This window comes from Coturnix japonica, chromosome 5 (genome assembly GCF_001577835.2).
Source record: "Coturnix japonica isolate 7356 chromosome 5, Coturnix japonica 2.1, whole genome shotgun sequence".
In the NCBI taxonomy this organism is placed as follows: domain Eukaryota; kingdom Metazoa; phylum Chordata; class Aves; order Galliformes; family Phasianidae; genus Coturnix; species Coturnix japonica.
In genome coordinates this window covers 37,167,092-37,194,350 of record NC_029520.1, presented here as the reverse complement: position 1 = coordinate 37,194,350, position 27,259 = coordinate 37,167,092, and the positions used below count along the sequence as shown (strand labels likewise).

Genomic DNA, 27,259 nt, shown 5'->3' with positions numbered 1-27,259 from the left:
CGTGCGTTGCGCCCAGCGGTCGGCTTTAGCTCGTTAATACTGAAAGCTGATTGGTGGGGGCCGGAGCGGTGGGCGGGGCGAAAGAGCCGGGCTCGGGGTCCGGCGGCGGCGACGCAGCGGAGGCCGGTGGGATGGGGCGGCGGGCGCGTCTGGCGCTGCTGCTGTGCGTCGCGGTTCTTCGGGCCGCTGGGCTGGCAGTGGCCGGTGAGTGTGGGGCTGCTGTTCCTCTGCGACAGGCTGGGTTGGGTTCGGCTCCGTACGGTCCTCGTTCTCAGGGCCCTGCTGCTGGGAAACGCGTTGGGGTTGCCGGGTGGGCTCCCGGAATGGAGCTGGGAGCCCTTGGGGGTTATTATGGTGGCTGCTTCGGCCTCAGCAGGTGGGGTGGGAACTGGGCTCATGGCAGCTGTTTGGTCACGGGGTGTAGCTGGGCCGGGCTGGGGTAGGCCTTTACCGGCGGTACTGGTCCTCTGGGGTCCCTCAGGGGCTGCAGAGTTAGTGCCGCCCTTGGTCTGGTTCGTTCCAGTAGCGTGTTTGGTGCAACTGGGTGTATTTTGTTTTAACGCAAAATGCTTTTTTCTTCCTAATATGGAGCTGTTAGCCGATATTCTGATAGCGATGATGTTGGTGTTACCAGGTGAACTTTCTCCCACGAATAAAACACAGTGTTCTAGGAGCCTACGCTACCTCACTGTAATACCTTTTGCTGTTCCTGTTGTGTAGCTGCTTGTGTTCGTGTGTTTTGTGTTTGTTGTTGATTTACTTCCCTTCATAAGTTCCTGTCTCCCACTCACTTCTTGGCACCGAAGGAGTGAAGGAGAAGAAATGTGCAATGCCTGTATTTATATAGTCTTTAAAGTCCATGAGAGCACCTTGAATGTACAGCTTTATCTAGTGCTACTGAGGGTGTGCTTTCCAACTGATATCTCAAGAAAGGTAACTTAACCTCTTCTCTAGAGGTAAGTTCATTAGTCTGAGTTTTATTTTCATATGTGTTGTAGGAGTTTAAACTTAAGTTCCACTGTCAAACTCAGACCAAATGTCAATTGTAGTTATAGTTCTTAATGCATAATGTTATAAGCCAGCTCAGCACTTCCCATGGCATGGAAAAGGCATACGCAAGGACTATGAAGCTAGAGAGGAGATGTACCAAGACAATATGAATGCTGTACTCTCACTGGTGTGAAAGATAAAGCTGAGTTAAGATAATTCATATTAAGTGAACTGTCTGTTGTGTATGTGAAAGTTCTGTCAAAATTAAGGGCTATTTAATGGATGCAGAATGCAGGTCTTCTGACTGGACCACTTTTCTGCCATCCTATAGCTTAGTTTGTGAATATGAGGTTCTCATAGCTTAAATCAACCTCAAAAAAGATTGTATATTTAGAGTCAATTGGACTAATATAACTAATAGGCCCAGGATGAAACATGGGACAGTACTTGATAGTTTGCGTGCTATTGCCAAACTTAAATTACTCTTGTGACATAAAATTATTCGATCATATCTTGATTTATTTAGGAAAGGATACTAGGTTACAACAGGGGGGAGGAAAAAAACAACAACCTGTCTTGTTCCTACTTACTCTTTTTTCTGGAGGAAAAAGAAGTCATAATCACTTCATGGGTGTTTTACTTTCCTGCTGTAACAGTGAGGTTACATGCCTACCTACTCTGTTAAATGCTTCTGTAAATACTTGATCATTCCCTGATGTCAGGAAACTGTTTCCTGGAACCAGAGTATATTAAAGGGAGGGATTTTAAGTTTAAATAAAGTGGTTCAGCTGTTAATTCTGAACTCTGGAAGGTACTTTTAATAGTGATTTTTTCTTAGTCAGCCAATTAGCTGTGTATTTATATCCTAACTGAACTCATAGTGTGGTCAAAGCAATTTCCTGAAGATTTCTTGAGAGAAAACTCATCTAGAGAAAGGGGTGCCACATAATTAAATACATAATGTTAGTACAACTTATAAAGAAATTTGAGATTGGGTCTGGGGGAAGAATACTAAAGCATCTATGGGGCATGGGCAAAGGCAGGTGAAAATGGTAGCCACTTCTGTTCAGGTGATAGATGGTAATCAGCTGCTGCTTGTAGCTGCCATGGCCTTTTGCTGCTTCTGTTTTATTAAGAGGGTTAGGGGGAAAATAATCTTACTTGTTTCTAATTGCAGATATTAATTGATTCTAGATATTTTCCCTTGCTCATGGGATTAAAGTTCCTTTGCTCTGCCTGAAGAGAGGAAGTGATTCTTGCAGAGCTTTTTCTGTACTGCTATTGTTTTATTAACTGGTAGGATAGATGAGTACAAGTGTGTTTGTATTTGTTCTCATAAAAGTCAGAGTTTAATGGCTTTTCTTGACCCTCTTGAGGTTGTTTTATTTGTGTGTTTTGTTTTTGTTTTTTTCCTAACTAGAATACATTCCTAAGATTGTTGCCTTATGAGAGTTTCTACAGAGTGGCTGTGAACAGCTAGCAGCAATTATAGGGAGGCTGGAAATAAGATTTGTATTCAGTATGAGAGTTGGCCTTTATTTTTATCTTGCAGTCACCCTATAATGAGGGCAATATGAAGATTGTAACTGGGAACAATTTACTTAGGTAATTTGAAGGGATAATTTGAAACTAGTCTTGCAGAATAGAGATGCTGCTTAAGGATTTTGCTTACTTCATTGCAAGTTGAGGTTTGTGAAATAGGAATAGCAAGTGTTAAACTGGCTCTGGTAACCATTTCTTTTCTGAATTCAACAGTTGAAAGTTTCTTATAGAATTACATTTTATGTTTTTTTTTGTTGTTTTTTTTTTTTTTTTAGTCTGAAGGGATCTTTAGAGGTCATCTAGTCCAGCTCCCCCAGGGATATCTCCTTGGGACACAGTGGCTCAGAGTCCCCCATCCAGTCTGAACTTGAATATCTCCAAGGATTGAGCATCTACCACCTCTCAGGGCATCCTGTTCTTGTGCTTTACTACCCTTTTTGTTTAATTTCCCGTTTTCTCACTTGAAACCATTTCCCCTTGCCGCTATCATAATATCATAACAGACCTTGCTGAAGAGACCTTCTCTTCTCCAGGCTGAACAGCCCCAGCTCGTTCAGCCCATCCTCCTAGAAGTGACATTCCATCCCTTGGATCATTTTTGTGGCCTTTCTCTGGATATGTTCCAGCAGGTCCAAATTTGATAGGGAGCAGTCACGGGTAATTTTATTGTAAGGTTTCCTTTGTTCCTGCAAAGTTGAGATAAACAAGGCTTGCATGCTGTTTCATCATCTGACTAGTTACTGACACAAAAAGAATGCTGGATGAAGTAAAATGCCACAGGTGATCTCCAGAACAACAGTCATTAAACTTCTGTTGATTGTATTTATTAAGAAGGATATCTGTGCTGAGTGTTTAACTTAGATAAATATACCTGTACATCCTTCTGTTAATACATTATGTACACAAAATAGAAAAAAAAAAAAAAAAGATGACAAAGATTAAGTAAATGCTATCTTATTTTTTGCTATATTAAGGGTCTAAGAAATATTTTCTTCCTGCACCACAAAGACGTGCCTTGCACCCCCACTGTGTACAAAGTATAGAGCATACTAAATCTCACCTGCCACTTTGTTGTGATAGTGTTTGAAACTTGAAAATAGTAGCAAAAACTGTAAGGGAACCAACTGTCAGTGATCAGTTAGAATCACAGAACCACAGAATTGTAGGGGTTGGAAGGGACCTCTAGAGATCATTGAGGCCAACCCCCCTGCCAAAACAGGTTCCCTACTATCTTCACCACCTCCCTGGGCTCCGTCACCCTGTTTGTCAGAACTCTGATTGTCTACAGCTTCCAGATCCTGAATTTTGCTTTATTTCCCAAAGATGTACAAGCGTTCTAATGTCAAAACAAATAACATTAGTTGTCTGGTAGCAGCAGCTCTTTAGCTTTATAGTTAATTTGTTTTTTAGTACAGCAAAACATTGGAACTGCTGGGCTTTTTCAACTTAATGTTCTTATCTGAACTGCACCACCTGATTCCAACTATTCCTACCCCTCACTCCCTACTACTGTCCTGGAAATGGTAATTATCACAAAACTCATCTAGCGTTACAGCTGGGATACTCCTGCTGTATTTAAATAAGCTAACTGAACACAGGTTTTTCTACTTGAAGAATAATAAATACATTTATTTAAAGCTGATCTTAACTATATATGAAGTAGTAGATAATTGAAGCAGATGCTTAGCTGTCCTGAATCCTGGCTGGGTATGAGAACATCCAGCTGTGTCCATAGTACTGCAGGGTTTGTAAGAAGCTTGTGAATTTCACCAGCTGCCTCTTTTAGGCACGAATCTTTTTGCCTACTCTTTCAGTACGTAATAGTTTTCTAATTATTTAAAAAAATAGTAGGATTCATTTTCAAGTTTTTGGGTTTGTTTTTTTTCAGAAGCTGTTTATAGAGGTAGGAGCCCTCAATAGCAGACTCTGTGTTAAAAAAAAGTCTGTTACCTTTTCTTTAGGATTTGCATGTGGAAAAACAAATGAAACTATCAGCTTTAATCTCTGAAGCAGGTGCACAAACTTATTGACTGTGACTTTATTCAGGAATTGAACCTTGACTAATAAGCTGTTCTTAGGTCAAGTTGTGATCTGCCACTAATGCTGTCAGAAGTTTTTTCACCTGCTTCTTGGAAGTAGACACCTCTGTCTACATATTAGTCATCAGTCCTCTACAATTAACATTAATGTAAGTTATCTCTAGTCACGTAATCAGTAATCTCTGCAACCTCATCTGCTTTACCAAGAGCCACAAACAGTTAAACTAGACTCGCTGCTTTAAACTGATCTGGGAACCAATTATTCAGGCAGAGGTTTTCAGTAACAAAGCTGGCTCCATTGGAGAGAATGACAGTGATGCAATAGAAATGAAACAGGGTGATTTACTCTCCAGGATGAAGAGCAAATGCTTAATGAGCTCTAGCTTGTGTTGGTTGTGCTCAGATAGCATTGCAAACCCTGGAATCTTGGGTGTGGGGTGGAATTCTTATATATAGTAGGAGTTAGTGGCATGTTTGCTTAGGTTTTAAGCTTTTTATTTGAATTCTATACTGGAGGGAGGGAAACCTATAGAGTTTTCTTTCATTTCCCCTAAATGACTTGGTGTCAGGTGCTGCTAACATTGTCAGATCTGGTAAGAGTTGCATTTAAGCTGCAATAATTTGAGGCTTTTGATTGAGATGAATGGTAGTGCAAGTAAAGTTGTCTGAGGTACAATAAGTAGCCCTTTGAAACAGTTACACAGCTCTGAAAAACAGTAATAAAACTGTCATAACAAACAAGCTTTTGGGATGATCTGCTCCCTTGTTTTCATCTCCATTCCTTTTGCTTTTTGGTGGATCTCTGCCTAATGACCTTTCTGTCTTCTGCTTCTCTTTCCCATCTTTCTAACCAGTTAGCCTATAATAGCCCATTCAAGTGAGAAAGATGACAGTTAAACAAAGGTTACAGCTCTTAAATGATATCTTAAAGCTCTAGTCATTTCTCACAGTTCTGAAGATAAATTTGTGCCTGACGTTTGAATTTGCTGGTCAGGCACAAGGATTTATCATTCTTCTACGCAAATTAATGTTTAAATATTGGTGCTAATATCACTTTCTGGTTAATCTTGAAGCTGTTTATACTAAAGCTGATATGGTGACTAAAACCCTTTGATTACTTGACTTATTTTCACTTTCTGTGTACTTTTTAAAGCAGTTTAGCTGAACTGGAAGAATTTGGACTACATGTTAATGTAGAGGATTACTTTGAGTTACAGTAGTAATCAATCCTGTAGCTTTTCTAATATTGAATACAGTTGTATATGCGTAATTTTAAAGATGTGAGATGTTTTTATTCCTCCTGACAACGCTTGTTGACAAGATCTATCTTGAAGTGTATTGTTTGCATTACTCAACTTTATACATAAGAGTATTTCAGAACAATGGTAAGATATGACTAAATCAAAACAAACCTTTAGCTGTTCTTAAAAAAACAAAACATTATGGAGAACATTTGAACTGACTTGCAACCTCTTTTACAGATGAAGAAGGAAATCAAGATGAAACATTGGAGTCAGAGGTGAGAAAAGTTTTAGTCATTTCTGTTGTTTGTTTTTTTCTTGTGGAGTAAGAACAAAGGTTTGAAATTCAGAACTATGATTCAGTTATTGTTTTCAAGAGTTCTGTAGTTCTCACTGTTTCATTGACTATTCCTGTGTGATGAAAGAATTAATGTTCTGTATCTTGAAGAGTATTCTTTTCATGGAACTAGGAGGGAGTCAGTGAGAGTTAATAGTTAGCTCATTTTGTTTATTTGTTTCTGCTACTTCTCCATAAATGTACTATAGTAATTTGAACCCAGATAAAAACTATGACACCATATCTTCTAATATTGATTATTTATTTTTTTTCCCAGCTTCTTTTCTTTGGTTTCTAATCTGAATTATGTGCCTGCTTTCTTTCAGGCTTTACCTGCAGAGGACCAGGTAAAGGACCATTCTACAGGAACTCGAGTGGTAGCAGGTCAGATTTTCCTTGAATCAGGGAAGTCAGACTCGCAGCCTGAGGATGAAGAGAACCTTCACAGTCAAGAGGAAGAAAAAGAGAATTCTCTGGAAGAGTTGAACTCTCTAGACATGTCTGATCTATTAAATAAGGATTTGGAAGATGCAGAAATACAGAGTCCAGGTAACTGCTTGCAAGGTTATAAACAAGTGATCTACTTCTGGGGATTTTTTTCCTATAAATAAAAATAAAGTAGTGTGATCTCTTGACCTTGCTAGTGTAGCCTCTAGAGAGGAGGAAAAAAACACAGAAACATTCTCTCTAGCCACAAGAGCTAGAAACTTTACCTTTAAAATATAGAGTATAGTTGGCATTATCAATTGCAGGTCTTTGCAGATGTCTTCAAATGAAGCTGAAGCCAGCTGCTGAATTCAGTGTGCTGAAACAGAACTTCATAAAAGGCAGACTGAAATAATTTCTTGTTCAAAAAAAGATGGTTCATAGTCTTCAAAGAGGATTGACATTACTTAAAAATGGTGCAGTAGTGGAATTGCTAACCTTTGATAGGCTAGTGAGTGCATGAAAAATAGCACTCCCAAAAGTAATTTTGAGTACACCTTAAACTGGTGAAGTGAAAATGGTTTTCAGTGTAAGTATTTACTGAAAACTGTGCACTCAGTGTTTTCATAAAAGTCTTTCCTTAAAGTTGTATATTCTAAATGCATTTGCTGTGAAATTAAAAAATAGGATACCTGCTGTTCCTTTCCATAGTAGAAAATAAGATTAATATTTTTGAGTTATTTGGGGAAAGTAACTGTTTTATAGGCTTTGTAAGATTGTATCTTTGATTGAAAGTTTTATTAAATGTAATTTTAACTTCACAGAAGTTAATACATAGGAATGCTCTTCTGTGTTGTGATAGACAGCTGCTTCTCTTTATTCTATAAATTGAAGTTATTTCTGGGTGTGTATTTTCAGTTTTGACAGCTATTGGAGGCACTGCAGATGGTGAACCTTGCCACTTCCCCTTTTTGTTTATGGAGAAGGAGTATGCAGAGTGTACTGCAGATGGGAGGGAAGATGGCAGGCTTTGGTGTGCAACAACCTACGATTACAAGAAAGATCAAAAGTGGGGCTTCTGTGAAAGTAAGCAAGCTGGTGTCTTTATTTTTGTTCAAATAATGATTTCTTAATTCATTGTTTTCAAATCTCCTTATGCTCCTTACTACAAGGTCTAGAGATCCTGATTATGTATTAATGGTCATCTCATGTAAGAAATGAGAAAGGCAAAGCTTTTTTTGATGGGAAATACTGGGAGGGGTGAGGAGGAATTATAGTGTGAATGCAGTTTTTGAAGCATTTGAGAAATCTTGTAGTGGGAGAACCTATGAAACTCACTTTCTGAGGCTGTAGAAGCATAGAGATTTGAAAGTGTTCCCCATTGTACTTGCTGATTGTATGCAGGCAAGCTTTTTCTAGAAAATATCGTTCTAAAGGTAAAATCTTTCTTCGATGCACAGCTTGCTTTGGAGCAATTAAAGGAATTCTTTAACAGTAAACTCATGAGAGGGATTGCATGAGAAGTTATCTTCAAAGATGCTCAACACCTCCTTTACCCAGTAATTACTCGGGGTTGTTTATTGGTCTTCAGAAACATTCTTTCAGCTGTCTTTACCCTTAAAACAAATAGAAATTTTGAGAGAACAATTTTAAGGTGTGTAATTGGAGATCTTAATGTTTTCGGTTATTTGTTTTGCTTTTAAAAGCTGAAGAGCAATCTGCTAAGAGAAGGCAGATGCAAGAAGCTGAGGATATTTATCAGACTGGAATGAAAATCCTTAATGAAAGCACTAAAAAGGCTCAGAAGAAAGAGTAAGTCTGCACTCTTCATCCCCACAAGATGACTGTGTAGCTGATCAGTTTGGCTTAACAATGAAATAACATAAATTAGACATTCTGGTGCTTTCCTGCTTAATGGGACTTTGCAATGCGTTAGGCAGTGGTGGTACTGAAAATAAATCATTTCTGAGGAGTCTGTCTACAAAGTGTTGACTTAATTCAGTATAGTGCTGCAGTTTTCTAGCTGCAGTCTGAATGTGAGTCCTGCCCAAAAGGAGTTCAGAGTGTGATACAAGTAGTTGATATGTCACTCTTATTAGATAATTTTTCAAATGTTTCTTATGGCATGATTTTCATTCAATTTCAAATACTAGATTGGTAAAGAAGAGTATTTCTTGTCCTGCTCTCTTCAGTCTGCAGGGAAATATTAATCTTATTCACAAATTATTAAAGCTTTTTGTGAGATAAAATAATGTTTGTAGAAGAAACAAAAGAAGGAATAGGAAGAAATGTGTTCTGTTCTTTCTGCCCTTCAATATAATTGTTGGTGAAGTAGTTTTCAGTTTACTGTAATAATAGCTAAGATAATTTGGAACTGCCTGATACTTGTTTTGACAACTTCATCAAGAAGTGATGGCTTCAGGGTACCTACATTATGTGAGCATGATTACCACATTAAATTTCTTGATGGAGGTAAGAGAGCATATTACTAACTTAGAAAGATGAACCGCAGCTAGAGGTTGTCCATCACACCTTAGCAAAGATAAGGAGAGAGAGTATCTTAGCATTTGATTAAATAGTATCAGATTTAAAAACACTCTCAGCTCTCTTGAACATCTTATGCTTTACTAGACGATAAAGTGTTAGATGTGCTTCAATCTTGGTATTTTGTCAGAAGCCCATGACAAATTGAGCTGAGTTATATTACGTATTGGGTTATGCTGTTTGAAGTTACTGTTCTTGAAATTGCTGTGAAATTTCTTGGGAGAATTTCATTAAGTTCAGAGCCTGGAATAGAAACAGAAGTTTCCAGAGAACTTTGTCACGGTTAGTGTAACCGCTTTGTTACTTAACTAGTCATGTGTGCAGTTGTCTTGGACTGTATTCGGTGTTTTCATCTGAATAATTTTGTACTCATAAAATCAAAGAATCCAAAGTAAGTTTTCAGGCTTCTTTTACTCTGTTATATTCTCTGAGGTTGTTAGAGAAGTGGTCCTTGTAGATATCCAGTACATTACCTAAAATTGCTCATACAAATATGTGAATTTTATAGGTTTAAGAATGGAATCTGTTTTGCTTTGTGGTGACTAAAATTGTTTTCTTTTAAGAGCATATCAATATTTTCTGAAGGCAGCTGACATGAATCATACTAAGGCAATGGAGAAAGTGTCTTATGCATTGTTGTTTGGGGATTACTTGAAGCAGAACATACAGTCCTCTAAAGAGCTATTTGAAAAACTAACAGAAGAAGGTTCTCCTAAAGGACAAATGGTATGTATTTTATTGAATTCCACAAAAGTTTCTATAGGTTTATTAATCATTTAGATTTATAGATTGTACTTGTTTTAAAATGGGTTTTATAGATTATTCTTTCATCTAGAATAAGATGAAAACGATGAATCTCATCTGTTACCTAGATGAAAGAAAGATAGTAGACACAGTGCTGCTTTTATGTTGGCAGCCTTTTCAACTGAAATGATTGTGGTAATTGTTCATTACCTTGTGAAATGTGGCTATTGTCAATTTGAGTGCATCAGCATTTGCATATACTTATTTCGTTCTCTGTTTCAGAAGTATCAGCTTCTTTGGAGTAGACCAGTTTCTCTTGATTCTTGGATTTTAAAATCCATGTTCCCTATTTAGTGTTAAAGCTCTGATATACCTTAGAAAGTAAGAGTATTTTTTTCTAGAGGTGTCTCAGTAATGATCAGAACTTTCATCAGTTTAGAATTCAATACCATCTGCATTGTTTTTCCGTGCTTTGAGAATTGCCTAGAATAGTTTATGTACTGTATCTTCTATGCTACTAGTTTCTCCACTGAGTCATAGATCTGTAACAGGTGTTAGAGTAGATACAGTAGTACTTTACCTAAACATAAAGGATAAAAGTAACCTGGAAAAATGTAGATAAACAGTTCTTTTTACTCTAACTGATATTGTATCTGTGTGCCATATGTGGATGCAGCAATTTTGACCTTTTGTTATGTTAGGCTGAATTCTGGTGAGATGTGTTTATGGTGGCTTCTTAAACAACTGAACAACTTAGGAACTAGATATTGTAAAATAAGAAAGGAGGGGCCTGGATAGAGGAAATACCAATTGAAGGTAGAGAATAGCATATTCTTTTCAGCTTTGAGTTGTTGTATGATTCCTTTATAATTATGTATTCCAGAAATATGTAATCCTGCAATTTCCAAAGAATTTGCTGACTAACTTCATTTTATTTCTAGGCTCTTGGATTTCTATATGCATCTGGTCTAGGAGTCAATTCTAGTCAAGCTAAGGTAATGTTTATATATATATATATATATATATATATATATATATATATATATATATATATATATATATATATTCTCTGTGTTCTCTCTTTATCTTGGAGGGAGATAAAATATAACCAGTGATATTTCTATCTTTTTTATTAAGGCCCTGGTCTACTACACTTTTGGAGCTTTAGGAGGAAATCTGATAGCCCATATGATCTTGGTAAGTAAAATTTCCCAGTCAAGTTTCTGTATTCAAGCAAGTGGAAAGACGTTTAGATTTTCACCTGTAAGCTTGTCCTTGAGTAATACCTTCTGTTTATTGAATACGTTTGGCCTTTTGAATGGTATGAGTCAGTTGCTTATCATGTTTTTGGAGTGGTCTTATGACCTTTTAGCTTGTTGCATTGTCAACACTTGCTGAAGTATTGGGAAAAATGTTTGTAACCTGGCAGGTAGTAAGTTGTCAAATAAGTGCCATCTTTTTGTTTTCCTTTTAGGGTTACCGTTACTGGGCTGGGATAGGAGTCCTACAAAGCTGTGAATCTGCTCTCACTCACTATCGACTTGTAGCGAATCATGGTAAAAGTGTTTGTTACTAGACTAATATTTCTGAACAATTCAGAAATACCTAAAATGTCTCCTCTTGTCAGCACTAGAAGTGTAAAAATATAATTCCTTGTTCTAAGTTATCAGTTTGGTTCTGAATCATAAGGGTTTTTTTTAACCTCAATTTTATAGAAATGAATTTAATTCTTAAGCAGTGTGTCAGTAATTTATTCTCTCTGTATAAAACTGGATCTCTAATTGTTATTTAAAGTTGTGGTATAGTTTTTGTACTGAGAAAAGCTGCATTTTCAAATCTGTTTTCTAGTTGCTAGTGATATTTCATTGACTGGTGGAACAGTGGTTCAGCGGATTCGCTTAGCAGATGAAGTAGAAAATCCAGGAATGGCAAGTGGAATGCTGGAAGAAGACTTGATTCAGTATTACCAGTTTGTAGCGGAGAAAGGAGATGTGCAAGCACAGGTAAAAACTTCCGATCATTTGATGATTTGCAGGGGTTTTGAGAAATTATATGAAGAGTTTTAGAAAGCTAAAGGTCTAATATCTCTATTTCTCAGCAATCAGGTTGATTGACATTTACTGGCTATCTTTTATGAGAAGGGGGCTTATATTTTAGCATGCTTAAGATAGGACTTAGAGAAAAGCAAATTCCTGTGGGGGAAAAATAAATCCAAAATATTATTGCTTCCATATCTTAGAAAAGATGACATTGGAGTTCACTGGTAACTAATCGGAGTAGTGTAAGAGTAGCGTAGTTTTAGATGTTGTGGGGGAAGAAGTCTTGATTAAAAGAACTGGCCTTGTGAGAGAACCTCAGTTTCTTACTGCTTTTCTTTTGCATGCTGCCAGCTGGACCTCTTCTATGTGTAATACAGATTGAGGAGAGGACACTGCAGGCCAACTGTCACAATTTAACTGTTAGCCCTGAGTTAGGAATTGGATAGAACTGAAATGTACAGAATGTATTTTTTTATATAGGACAATCGCTTAGTTATTATTCTAGGATAATTTTCCATTTCATCTTAGCATAATGTGGAGGAAATAGGACTGTACTGTAGTTATTGAAGCAGTTTAGACATAAGCGTCTTTGTATTCTGTCCTTGTCTGTGTAATCTGTGTTTTGAAGAAAGTAAATTTTGTAAGGAAAAGTGATTTATTTGTTTTGTACACTTTATCTTTAGGTTGGTCTTGGACAATTGCACTTACATGGAGGAAGAGGAGTAGAGCAAAATCATCAGGTAGCCTTTCTGTGCAACTCTAATGTGTATTACAGTTATAGAGGTGGGGTGGAAATGGTTAGCAAAGACCACAATAAAGCAGAACTCTTAAGTACCGTAAGGTATTTAGTTCAGTAAAACTTAATTTTGTGATTAATACAGTTAGCTTTGTACTAGTCTTAAAATGTAAAAATACAAAGATGAGTTTTTCCACTAAGCATTATCTGAAACTGGCTGAGTTTCTGCATATGCAGTAGGATCTTCATGATGGATTATGTACACGTTAGTAGTGATATTCTGACTCACATGAATTTCAGGGGTAGTGCACTTAAATAGCCAAAACAATGGGACTAAAGTACTGCAGTTAATAAATCCATTTAGAAAGTGAAACTTCTGCTGATGTAAACTAGCCTGGCTATTGCTCATAGAAATTAAAACAGCTAAACTCTGAGAATATATACTGAAAAACTAGAGATCTGAATGTGCTGTCCTCAGGATTATTTCAGACTCTGCTACTGGCCAGAAATGATATAACAGCAACCACCTTAAAGGTACCTTTAAAAAAGTACCTTAAAAAGGACTCATCTATTCAGGGTTTAAAGAATATATTCAGTGGTCAGAATGAATATATTCAAGCTTTGTATAAAACTGAAGTAGAAAATTCCAGAACTTCCTGTCTTCCGAACACAATTTGGAGATACAGTAAAGAAGCAAGATTGACCTGTATAGCTCATGTTTAGGAGCTAGTTTTGTTTCTCTACCTTTTGGAATACACTGAGCAGGATTGCTGCTCAGTATTGAGATTTTATATAGAGAACTCCCGTAAGTAAGGTGGGATTGATAAGCCTTGTGCCCAGAAGAGCCTGTAAGCTTGACAATTGCACTTGTGCTATAGTTTGCAAGAAAAGGTACTCAGATCATATGTCAAGGTAACTAAAACACTTGTTTTCCTCTCTACAGCGCGCATTTGAGTACTTCAATCAAGCAGCTAATGCTGGCAACTCACATGCCATGGCCTTTCTAGGAAAGGTAAATATGAACACTCAAAAATATGTCAATTGACTATTTCAGTAGAATAATATTTCCTACCTCCTGATTTCAAGTAGTCTCAAACTGGAACACTGCAAGCTTTAGCTTTGCTAGTGTTTTAAATTGAGAGTAGCAGTCTACTATGTCTAGTCTGTCTTCTGTTTCCCCTTTCACTTTTTGAAGGTTTGTTTTTAGTGAGTATTGCTTGAACTAGACCTTAAAATATAGAAAATGGGCATCTAGATAGTTAACTGTGATGTAACAAGTGTTTGTTCCAGGAAGGAAAAATAAAGTTCTTATAGGAATCTGAGGCATCTGACTGAGTTGCTGGTAGTTCTGCATCTACTCAGTATCAAGGCCTGAATCTGTATGCAGAATTAACCTTTTCTGAGACTTATTTTCTTCTTAAATTTAAATTGGACTGACAAACTGCTATTCATGGTATGAATGCCTTTCTCCTTAGAAAGGTATTTAGGTCACTTGCCTGAGATCTAGATTGCTAGCTACATTTACCCTGTGTGAGGAACTAAATCGTTATTACTTCTCATTAGTATCTTCTAAGGTTAGGCAGCAGTACACAGTGGCTCTGGCTTACCTTCTTGAGGTTCTCACTGCAGTGAAGATTACACAATTATGAAAAAAAACAAAAAAAAACATAGTGTTCTAATCAAGGCACCTAACACAAGAGATTTCAGTCTTCTGCTTTCTGGGCTGTTTGAACACTTATCTAATACATGCTTGAAATAAATTAGGCTAGGAAGAGGGCCTAGCAACAATTATTGCTTTCAGGCAGTATTTTACATACTAGTATAGCTTTATTTCCACTGATCTCAGAGGACTTTTTTTGCTTGTGTTACTCCACACTGGTTCAGAAGTGAAGGATATTAGTACTCAAACCTTTTAACTTCATGGGCAGTTAATTTTTCATTGGAATCTAAACCCTCTGAATCTGAAGTTATAGTATAGATGCCCATATTCTGCTTTGGTAGAAGTTCTTTATTTCATAATAAAATAAATAGAATTGTCTAATGCTACAGTGCTTCATGATCTCCACAGAAAATTAACTTGAGTAGTCATCAGTAATGATTTTTTTCTTTCAGATGTACTCAGAAGGAAGTGATGTTGTACCTCAGAATAATGAAACAGCTCTTCAGTATTTCAAGAAAGCTGCTGATATGGTAAGATTATCTGCTTACTAGAAATGTAGCATCTGTACTGTAAAAGTTGAATAGCTCAGAAATACTACAAATGCCTTTTTGCACACTGAAGTATGTGTACTGCTACTTGTGTCCTACAGTTTAAGTAAATCCTGAATGTTAATGATACTGGAGACTATCCTGGTCCTCTTGACTCGATAATTTTGCTAAATTAACTAAAGGTTTCTGGCGTGCCCTGTTACCTGCCCTAATACTGAAGGAATAGAAGAGTTCTACATGCTTCTGTAGCAATGCTGGTGATTAATGCAGAATGACCAGCAGTCTGCCTCAATTTGAGACAGATTCTTAGAGCTTTCCTATTTGTTTTGGGTGTTTCTCCAGCATTCAAAATGCTTCAAACTTGTAAAAACTAAAGGTGAATAGGTTATTAATGCTCTAGTTTCCTATGGGTGAGTGTTATACATCTTGTGCAACATTTTGAGAGTGCCCTGTAGATTCTAACATTAAAAGTTTTTTTTTTCCTTGTTAAACACCTATGTTGCTATTGAATAAAATTTCCCAGATATGCTATTTTCTTCCTCAATCTATTAAGCAATAGTTATTTGTTTTGCATGTTTTTACCTATTTCAGCACTACTTGTTCTTGTGTTGCTAAAAATGTGCAAAATTTAAGATTTAGCTGTAGGCTTGATTTGCTTGACAAGATATTTATTTGTTTGTTTGCTTCAGGGTAATCCAGTTGGACAGAGCGGATTAGGAATGGCTTACCTCTATGGAAGAGGTGTTCCAGTGGTAAGTTTTTGATGGCCATCTTTCTAGTTGTAGTGGAAGTATCAAGTCCCATCCTGAATCAGTGATTGAGCACTTTGTGGGAAAGCAGTGCCAACCCAGGGGAACTCAGGTGCAAGCAGTGCACCTCAGTGATTGGAAAGGGTGGAGCCAGAACCCACCCCTTTGCAGACCTCATTTAAGGATTGTCAGTGGAGGGGAGGATATCTCTTGCTAGAGATCCCTGCCTACCTGAGGCCTTCCAGAACTCTTGTCTTTCACTTCTCCATCTGTGGCTGCTGCATTTGGGTTTGTTCTCATTTGCTGTAGCCAAAGACTTTGCTACCCTGCTATTATCATCCCAGCATAGCATTATGCTAGTCATAGCTGGTTGTGCTGATTTTATAATTTCTTGTTTTTTACGAGCTCTTTCTCTGCAGAGAAGTACTGTAGAACCCTAACTTGTGAAGGATTATTTTGCTCTGAGAACTTCATGGAGAAACTTGTAATATAAAAATAATAGTAATTCACTGAGGGGACAACAACCATTAAACATGTTCTGAGTTCCTTTTAACAAGTTTGAAAATATTGACAGAACAGTTAGAAAAGTGGGGCAAAGTGAAATTTTAGCTGGAGTTTTAAGCTTAGCTTTATTTTTCTTGTGAAGCGAAGGAAGCCTTAAATGCCCCCAATTTTGTTTCCTGTGAGACTGGAGGAACACTTTGAGACTTATAATTAGTTCATTGGCCTCATTGCATTTACAATGCACAGGTCTCTTTTTCTGTTAAATGTTTTATTTTTAGTTAAATAAATAAATATTCAAAAAAGTTGAATTTTTCCAAGTTGAGGAAACAAGTTGCTTGCTTTTTAAACAGCACAAGGCATCCTCTGTGCTATAACTTTGTGGCAATGTTGTGTGTATGCCAGCTTTCATTTGACCTCTAGAGGTTCCTTCCAACTTAAGTCATTCTATGCGATTCTGTAAGCTATATGTGCTGCAGTAGGGCTTTCTAGAGCAAGTTTCTGGGGACCATCTACAACCAGCCATCTTTCAAATATCTCCAAGGAGGGAGACACCACAGTCTCCCTTGGCAACCTGTTCAATTGTCAGTCAGAACATATCTTTTATGGCTTATTTTTATATCTTAAGCCTTTAATTATTTCATTTGACACACATTCTCTATTTAAATTGTGCTATATTGCAAGACTCTAATGACTGGACCCAATCTTCCTGCAGAACTATGAGCTAGCTCTGAAGTATTTCCAGAAGGCTGCAGAACAGGGGTGGGTTGATGGACAACTTCAGCTGGGTTCCATGTATTACAGTAAGTGGCACCTAAATGGTTTGCTGGGTATAAACAACTGTCTTTTCAATATCTGTTCACTAGGTGGCATTAAAGGTGTGGATATACTGTATGTATACTGCAGTGTTACTGGACTGCATTTGTATTTTGTCCTATTTGTCTTTTTCCTCTCACATTTTCATAAAACCATTCTGTAATGTTTTTAGAGATTATGTACTGTATTTCATACAACTTTTGCCTGTTATGAGGAATGAATAGCATTGACTTAATATTTCTTTTAGATGGTATTGGAGTCAAGAGAGACTATAAACAAGCTTTGAAATATTTTAATTTGGCCTCCCAGGGTGGCCATATTCTGGCTTTTTATAATCTGGCTCAGATGCATGCTACTGGCACTGGAGTGATGCGTTCTTGCCATACTGCTGTTGAGGTAAGGTTGTCCATTTATAATGCAAGTCAAATAACGTTAACTTGCAAATGATTGGATATAACCATGTCAGCTTACATAAGATATATTGTAGTTAAAATCCATTGGTGACTGTGGAGCCAAGGCTTTCATAAGGAAGTGTTCAATTATTGAACTGCTTTGTATCTCATGAGGAAAAACCTTTAACTTTTGTGTTGCTCTGGTGTGACAGTTTTCTTAGCTTTGAAGAAAATCAGATGAACATAATACAAAGCAAACATCAGTATTTAAGTACTGATTTTTTCATTTAGACAGTTTCAAGTGTACAATTTCAGCTCAGAAACTGAACATTTTTTGAAAGCTCTTGTTCCGTATATTTCTGAGTAAGCATCTGAATGCTGGTGTGTATTTACTGAGGAATCTATATAATCTGTATCTTAAAGTAAGGCTGTCTTAAGGAGTGAACTTATCGATTGAGATTTTACTTTGAAATGCAAATGCTTTTAACAAGTATTTGAATGTATGAGATTTACCTCCTGCAAAATACAAATTTCTGAAGTTCCTCAGTCTTCTCTCTCTTCTCTGTTCCTCTGCAGTTGTTTAAGAATGTTTGTGAACGAGGACGCTGGTCTGAAAGACTTATGACCGCATACAACAGCTATAAAGATGGCGATTCAAATTCTGCTGTTGTTCAGTATCTTCTTTTGGCAGAACAAGGCTATGAAGTTGCACAAAGCAATGCTGCTTTCATACTTGATCAAAGTAAGGACTCCAGCTTGTACTCAAAGGTTTTTTGAGTTGACCTGCAATAGTCCTGTTAGTAGAACTTCAGAATGCTTGAAGAGCATTCACTATCTTGTTCAGTTAGCACTTCAGAGGAACTTTTGTTTCTTTCTCTTCACACTGGAAAACTGACAGCCTTTTCACCTCTATAACTTTCTAACATTCAAGTTAGAAAACACTTAAAATTTGAGTTCTGGGATTTAAGAGGATAGTGATTGTTTTTCAATGGGGCTTTAGTTACTTATCTTTACCATTGCTGCATCAGCTTTAGCTTATGTATTAGTTGTGTCTGTGACCTAGCATCTTTCCCTCAGTTAAAATTCCAATTATTGCTATATCCATAAATCTACATCTCAACTAGAGATTCATGTAAACCTGTTATATACACTTCATACTGAAAGTCTTTAACTGTAAGGTAGTATGTCTGAAACCATATTCATGCTATAAATGGAAAAACAAAATTGAAGCTTTTGATGTAAAACCGCATGGTTTGTTCATAACTAATGTGGACAGAGATGTAGAAAAAAGTGTAAAAATGTAAGTATTTCTTACTGATTTCAGATCTGCTGGATTGTGTTTGGGCAATAGCACACTTATATTTTAAATCCTTTAATGCATATAAGCATTTGAGGACAGCTATCTTATTTGTGTGCGTACCAGGTTCCCACTTAACTAAATTAAATTTCTTCTCTAGAAGAAGCTAGCATAGTAGGAGAAAATGAAACATATCCTCGAGCATTGCTTCACTGGAATAGAGCAGCTTCTCAAGGTACGTTTCTACTCTATGATTCTGGTTATATTTATTTTCTTAGATGAGCCACTGATGTCTGATTCCCTTCTGTTTTTTCTTTATGAAGCATGTAAGGGGAGAAGAGCTTATGTTTTGTTCAACGTTAGTTATATTCCACATGTGCTTGTGGCTGTTCTTTATTCCACTGGAAGCCATAAAGTTATTGCAGTATGCCTGCAATCAGGAAGCATTCTCAAGTCCTTTAAAGTAAAAGTAGGATATGGTAGTATTTAACATCATAAGAAATACATATTTACTTCAATACTTTAGTTGATCCACTTTTAAATGTAGGTACAAAATACGCCTGAGGATTTTGGTACTTGTCATCATTTATAAGAAATGTAGTTTCTCATTGAAAGCAGGAAAAACCAAGTGATCAAGAATGAAGCCTTATTGTTCTACCAAGTAGAGTTTAAATTCTAGTACCTGTTATCCTATAGTAAAATACACAGATCTAAATTTAGTAATCATATATATCAGTGTGAGTTCTCTAACCTTCGCACAGGTTCATCTACATAAGTGATGGTCTATCAACTTAATTAGTAAGGTATCATTTAAATGAAGTCTAAGATTTTGTCTGAAAATACTTAGACTATGTACTCTTGTACTAGAAATATTCAGTTACTAAGTGATGATCAGAGACTTAAGTTTTCATTGTCTATGTTTTAAAAACAATTCTGTAGTCCTTAATGACCATAAAACAAATGAAAAGCTTTTTTACTTAAGTGAATATGGAGATTACGTAGCTTTTCAATTTGTACCAGTAATAGAAATGTTGGTAGGATTACTGGGAGAAGTGCATCCTAGAAAACAGAAGTCAGTTTGGCTTGGATTGTCTAAACCCAACTATTCCTTTTTTTAAAGAAAAAAGTCTGTGAGAGGCAAAAAAGAGAAACCATATATGTATGAAGACCATAGTGAAGCTTCATATGAAATTTTAAGGCTTACTTCAACTAAATGTTTTCTCTTTTATGTTCTTTTTTTGTTTTGCATTGTAGGATATACAGTTGCAAGAATTAAACTTGGAGATTACCATTTCTATGGATTTGGTACTGAAGTTGATTATGAAACAGCATTTATTCACTATCGACTGGCATCAGAGCAACAGCACAGTGCCCAGGCTATGTTTAATCTGGGCTACATGCATGAGAAGGGATTGGGGATCAAGCAGGTGAGCGAGATGTAACCTCATAGGCAGATTCATTACAGTACATTTACTAATATTAAAATCCCTAATCATACTAGATTTTGTCCACAATGTAGCCAATTAGCAGGAATTTGCATGCTGCAATACAGTCTCCCTTAGCAATTACAGAAGTAGATCTATTTCATGCTTCTGTATGTAGAGAGATGGAGTTTAGGGTTGACAAAAAAAAGACTGGAACAAGATTGGTTTAGAACAGTCTAAAAAAGACTGAATTTTGAGGGGAGAATTAATTTGCTTTCCTTTCCTAGAGTGGAAACTACTGAATTTTGAATGTCTCTTCAATAACTGTCAACTGAAGTCATGATGTTAGCGTATGTTGTCTGCCATTGAAGTCTGTTCTTTCACTGGAGGCCTGTGGATGGGTCCTATATTGACTTTTACCATTGCAATATCTAACAAATTGGGAATTTCCACTGGTGAATGAAGTGCTGTATACTTCTCTCTACCTATGTTCATACTGCTAAGATTGCAATCAATTCAGAGCTGGGGAAAATGATCTAATAGGGCATCCTGCACAACTTCAGTTTAGGTCATTGTTGATTCAATATAGTCCTGAATAAATATGTTATTTCTTCCAAACAACTTATGCTTTATTCACCATTCACTTACTGATTAAATAGTATTTCTTGCAGATAGGATTCTGTATCATATTTGCTCTGTATGGATAGTTCTCAGATTCATTCTAGATCAAATTAAACCCCTTCAGAAACTTCATATATATATATATATATATATATATATATATATATATATATATATATATGTGTGTGTGTGTGTGTGAAAAAATGAATAGCAATATATTGTCCAATTTGGGTCTGCATGTCAGAATCAAAACTCAATTTGAGAGAAATCAATGCTGTTAAAAATAGATTTATTCATGGTGCTTTCTAGGATTTGGCATGACTTTAGTGCTTTACTTGTATTCAGACACTTGAGTGTTTGCAGTTCTTTCTCATTGATCCAGCTAGAGTGAAGAATGTATAAATACAACAAATTACTTTCTAATTAGAAATAAAAATAATACACAATTAGGATCCTTTGTATGCTTATTTCCTTTGTACTGTAGAAGTACAAGGAAACAAGAAAATTCAGACAGACTTCCCAGGCTTGAAGTGTACTTGAATTGTTCTGGAGTTCATAGGTACACTGAAAATTTTTTTTCCAGGTATATCATAAAGCTAAGCTTTTTTATTAACGAGTAGAAAGCAGCTGAGGGGGAGCTAAGGTATTTAGCTATGTGTCTCTGTTCATGCTACAATCACCTTGTTCCAACTCTCTCAGTAGAGAATGCTATTTTAAGCTTTGATAAAATTGGCTGTTGGTGTTCATGCTTTTGCCACACTGCTCGCTAATGCATGTTGGTTTACAATAAAAAGTAGAATCTAATTTGGGAATGCGTTCAGAAATGGTTAGAAGGCACAGGCATTCTGCAGGAGGTATGCTGTACTATAGCTGGGAGGAATTGTTGCTATGTACACCTACATGGCTTCTGTTTTCTTATTTCAATTCCAGCATCGATTCCAGCTTTATCCTTGGATGTAACTTTTGCTTAATTGTGTATTCAGAGATGACCATCCCTCAGAAAACAAAGGAGAGGGTTTTACTAGAATGGTTTTTGTTCAACTAAATCAAGAAGAAAACATTTTCAAGAGTCAGCATATTTTTTCTTATAGAAAAAGATCTAGATCTTTCTGGTAACTACTTGAGTTCTTTGGAAGTGAGTTTTGTACCTTTTTAATTGTAGGATATTCATCTTGCAAAACGATTCTATGATATGGCTGCTGAAGCGAGCCCAGATGCCCAGGTTCCAGTCTTCCTAGCTCTTTGCAAGCTTGGAGTGATATACGCTGTGCAGTATATTCGAGAAATCAATGTAAGTAGAATCAAGATAAACTAGTAAACATCTTTCTTCTTGTTTTAAAAGAACAGTTATCTTATTTGAGCAGAGATCTCATGTGAGCCTTAAAGTAAATGTTTCTTTTTTTGCTTTGTCTTTTAACATCATAGAAGCTGCAGTTCTCACTTATCTGTTCAACTGTGGGAAACTGGGATGAGCTTAGACAGTGCCTTTCAGTGCTCTTCTTTTCTTGAAGAGAATATCCCAAACCTATTCGGATGCTCCTAGCCAAGCATCTGGTGTTAAAATTGACAAGGTGTTGCAATGACTGCTTAGGAGAAAAGAAATGAAGAAATGTTTCTTTGTAGCCCTAATTCTTATGCTATTAGCCCTGTTCGTATTCAGTTGTAACAATTACACTGTCATAGTGTTTGCTTATATTTGGCAGCTTAGTTATCGTACAGAGTTTCTGCTTGATGGAACTGAAAAAAATACTTGGAATTTAGGTGATTCTTTAGTATTCTGACATCTTACTGCCTTTTGGATTACTTGATAAATTCAAATGGTAGGAAAGCTATTTCCTCTTAAAGCAAATTTGACTTCAGGCAGTTTGGGTAAGACTGATGGAAATTAATACTCTGAAATTTTCAAGAGTGAACGATTGAAACTATTAAAATCAATTGAGCTTTTAAAATCAGTGTTCACAGAAGCTGCTATGCAGAACACTGGTATTCAGAGTTTTAGATTTACTGTCAATGGATTTATTAGAAATTATTGTAGTGCAAGCAGTGTCACTGTAGGAAAACATGGTTGTGTTGGCAACAGCTTATGCAAATTATAGTCAGATACAAAAGTAGTTCACAAAACTAACAGTGCAATATTTTGGCCAACAGCTTCCCTGTAAGTTATCTACATCAATATCAGTATCATATCACATAGTGTTACTTGAACTTGATGTCCCATTGTTCATGGTAGTCTGTGGATGCTTCCCTGTTTGGCTGGACTGATGAGTTCATCTCCTCTTTGTATGTAGTATTTGCCCCCCTTTCTTCAAGACAACTAATGTAAGAACAGGTTACATAACAATTTAAATTATTTCTACTTGTTGTGGGTGTGAAAACCACAAAGCTCTGTATCAGAAACTGTGTCTTTAGAATAGCTCCTTCTGCAGAAAGCTCCTTCTTGCTTTTATTGTCATTTAACTCCTGGAAATTGAGGATGTCATGTTAATTATTATTTTTCATTCTCAGAAATAACAGAGTGAAGAGTAGCAGTCCTTAAATTTCAGTAGTTTGTATGTTAAAAATATTAGAAGTCAAATATAAAATTAAAGTACCTTCCTATTCTTGTTCTCTGACATGATAATATGGACTTCTTTCTTAGTTAAGGGAAGTGTTCTCACATATTGATATGGACCAGCTGCTGGGGCCTGAGTGGGACCTTTACCTTATGACCATCATCACCTTGCTTCTGGGAACAATTATAGCTTATAGACAAAGGCAACATCAGGCAATTCCCAGACCAGCAGGACTACGACCAGCTGTGCCTCAACAAGAACCACCACCTCCAGAGCATCAACCACCACAATAGCAACAAGAGCCTCAGTAAAAGAACTGGATTTTTCCAAAAAGAACAACTTTCATTGTGATTTATGACTTCAGATTAATGGTCCCTTCCATGAAAGAGGCACAAAGAAGTTTATAAGGAATAAAATATGAAAGCTGCTTAGAATGATGCCTTTTTTCAGGGATAAGAAAATTCTTCTGAAACTGATTTGAATGTTATTTCAGTGCCAATGGAATAACACTATGGCTTTTTTTCCTGGAAACACAGAAGTGTGCTACTACAGAAAATGTTGCCTGCTGTATCTAGTTCCTCTTTATTCAGAGTCCTTTTCATCTAAGGGAGAGAAGGCTAGCATTAGAAGATGTTTTTTTTTTTGCCTGCCTGATAGCAGCTGCCCTATAAAAATGAGTTTATGGCCAATTTCAGTCCAAGAAGCTGAACTGTATTTGAAGTTCAAAACAGCTGAATCTCCATGAATTCATATTCTGATCTGCACCCAAAGTATTTATGCAATCCTTATTTGATTTATTTCTTACACTTTAGTCTCTTATGCTGTCTTGAATGGTTTAATCTGGATTATTTATAGACCTGTAAAGCTAAGACAGCAAACATGTCACTGCGTATATGCTTTGTTTTGAGTGTTTTTCCCTCATTACCCATAAAGTAGACAGTTGTCAATAGTATGTAGCCCAGGAAGGAGAGTTGGAATGGATAGGGTTTGTAAAGCTAATTAGTTGAAAACTATGCCGGCAATGTCCAGATCTCACATCCTTCTTAAAAGTTTTTTGGAGAATCTTAACTTGCAGTCCTTAGCGATGTAAGGAGAAGTTGGTAGTGTCTCTAAGTAATGTAACCTTGCTGTCACAGAGTGTCTGAGTCTATTTACGTTGCAGAAAGCACCAGTATTAGTGTGGACACTGAAAAAAGAACAGACAGAAAACTCTTGAGTTAGCCTGCAACTTTTTGGTTTTAAGTAGAGGAAACCTTGTTTAATTTTGAATGATATATCTGCACTGCAAGATGATCTCTCTCTCACAGGTGAAATGAGTATCTTATATGCATCTGTTTAATGTATCTGCAACAACAAAAAAAAAAAAATGTAGGGGCCCCAAAGACACATGTTTTTTACAGAAAGGTGTGGACTGAAGCTGGTGATGCTACAAGTTTAGTTACCTGATTTAAAAAATCCTGTGTTAAATCGTAGCTGTGGCCTACCCTTTTTGTACCTGACATACATGAGAAAGTTAGAATAATGTTTCTGAGTAGATGTGCTACTTGAGGATCCCCTGTAACAAAATCTGAAGACAGCTAATGTTATTGACTCTTGATACTACCAAGTTAGTGTGAAGGCCTTTTTCTGAGTGTAGAGAGTATGTATGACCTGTGGGTATATGTTTTTAGACTGCAAGAAGTTAGTGACAGTTTGTCATTGAACTACAATTTCAGGGTATGAGGTTGGGAAACAGTATCTTAGATGTAACAAATACAGATGTTTGTGCTCTTGGCAAGTGCAAGCTAAAACCTCTGAATATGCTGTTTTAAAGCAGAACGAAATACAAATAACAAGGCTTTAGCTTCTCTCTGACAAAGTCTGCTTCATTCAAAGGGGTGCTTCATTCAAAGTCTGCTTCCTTTCATACACTTCAGTGCATTGGCAGCAACCTATCAATAGACTTTGATATGTTTATATACTTAAATGCAATCCTTGCATACTATATCTGTAGTTTGGGAGAGAGGGAAATATGCTGTTCTGTGGACTGAACCGTCATGGATGACTTAGTATTAAAATATAGGTAGAGCTTCTCAGTACTTCAGGATGCTTCTTCTAGTTATGTGGGGGCAAATCCATCATTGTCATTTGATGGAAGGTTGCAGCATGTGATAGAGGAATGTTTGTTTCAGTTTTTATCATCATTATCAGTTGGAACAGTATTGAACTGAAATGAAGAGTCTGGAATGTACAACACTCACCAGTTGCATTTCTAAGGTACCTGTGACTTCTGAGCCCTTCCTCTGAAGTATTTTTTGCCTCTGTCACCTAATAGTTCTTTTCTAGCTCAGCATGAATAAATTAAAGATTATATGGAAAATGTTTTCCAGTTAACTATCACTGATTCATTGGTCTCTTAGGATATTTAATAATTTTGTTACTGCTTTATTAAAGTGTTTTTGTTGTTTTTATCTGCTAGAACTAAATTCTAAAAGCTCTGCATGAGACTCTCTCATCATTGTTGCTATGTGACAGTCTTACAGCTAGCGTTTCACTGAACTGATGTGTTTTTACAAACTAAGAAATCATCTGAAGAAAATGGCTGAATTATTCCATTTTTAAAGAACTGCTTTTTGAAGAAGCAATAAGGAAGTCTTTTTGCTTTTCTTTTTTTCCCCCCAACTTTCTACCAAATTGCTACCACTAACTTTTTTCAGATGACATTCATTTGAGTGAAGTGGTAGTAGTAAAAAGGTACTTACCATGAGTAATAGCAAGTTAACTCAGGGATTAAAGAAATGAATACATTTTCTGAACCATTTATCATACAACATCACTTCAGCTTCTGTGACAATCCCTTGCTACTCTACTCTGAAACTTGCATTTTGAGAGAGATACATTTAACTCGTACTAGCAATATGTTTCTTGTGTGCTTGGTTTATCAAACTGCTTTTTTCCTAAAGGAATTGGATTGCTCAGTTGTTTGCAGTGAAGTGTTCTTCCCTTTTGGTAATAGATTGTCCTATAGCTTGTATGAAGAACTATTTTCGAAGGGATACTTAATTTTAATTAAGAGAAGTGTTTTTACTTATCTGAAGTGTTCTTTGAATGGAAAAGCTGTATTCTTTGTAGTTACTTAGGCCAGAGCATGCCTATTTGACCTTCCCAGACACCTGCTCTTTTCTCCCTGCAGGGGGAATAACAACTATAAAGAGCAGCAACTACTGTTAGTGGGAGTTGTGTATGCAAGAAAACAGTGGAAAGTTGTGGAAAATACTTTTCTACACCTGCGCTGTTAATTAAACACATCAGCTGTTCTTGCAGTCTGAAAATAGCATGAAACTGTTGAGGAAACTAAAATTCTAGTTTTTCCCCTTTGAGATTTGCCCCAGGGCTTAATCTATCAAAATCATTTTCCTTGCTTTGTATGTCTGTTGTAGGAGAACCTAAGTACAGGTAAGGCCTTTGATATAAATATCCCAGTGAGACTCCTGAAGCAAACTTTACTTTCTAGTCATCTTCCATGAAACATCAGCTGCTCTTATTAAACTTAAAAGTAAAAATATAAATAAATAAATGAAGAACTATCAACTATTCTTCTTGGAGAAGAGCATTAAATTGTGGGTTGTGAAAGGACTTTTAAGACTATGCATTATCTAGTTTCCACCTACTTTATGCTAGTTCTGGCCTATAAGGATTATATTACGGGGGGTCGCAGTCACCTTTGCAAGTTGCTTTATTTTTAGATAGGCAACAATAAACTGAGACTTTATTTTTGTTTCAGAAAATATTAAAATAAAATAAACAAAAACTTAGTTTGGTTTGAGAACTACTGCAAATGCTTACAGCAAATAGGATTCCCCCCTCAAATAGTCCTTTGTTTTTATCGGCTGCAGTTCTTTAAAGAGTCTTGTAGGACTTTTGTAAATTTATTTTGTATTTAAAATCAGTATAAAGGCTGGTCAAATGTAATATAATTGTGTAAACAAATTCTGTTAATAGAAAGATGTACAGATTCATTTTGTACTGTATCTTTAATCTTGTGAAATAAAGATACCACTTGTGTGGTTACCTTCAGTGTT

The 27,259-nt window shown here is 36.5% G+C and overlaps 1 protein-coding gene across 2 annotated transcripts; it reads left to right on the top strand.

The window, feature by feature from the left end:
- On the top strand, positions 1–27,259 carry SEL1L (SEL1L adaptor subunit of ERAD E3 ubiquitin ligase). 2 transcript variants are annotated; one of them, XM_015865121.1, is made up of 21 exons: positions 1–204; positions 6,053–6,090; positions 6,476–6,698; positions 7,494–7,661; positions 8,282–8,387; positions 9,683–9,845; positions 10,805–10,858; positions 11,001–11,060; positions 11,338–11,419; positions 11,712–11,866; positions 12,586–12,642; positions 13,582–13,650; positions 14,751–14,828; positions 15,536–15,598; positions 16,812–16,899; positions 17,160–17,308; positions 17,881–18,046; positions 18,765–18,836; positions 19,856–20,028; positions 21,809–21,937; positions 23,285–27,259. In XM_015865121.1, the coding sequence occupies exons 1-21, from the start codon at positions 132–134 to the stop codon at positions 23,489–23,491; spliced, it is 2,373 nt and encodes a 790-aa protein (XP_015720607.1). In that variant the 5' UTR covers positions 1–131; the 3' UTR covers positions 23,492–27,259. The 2 variants fall into 2 exon arrangements, with proteins under 2 accessions (XP_015720607.1, XP_015720606.1); XM_015865120.1 differs by having other exon boundaries at positions 18,762–18,836.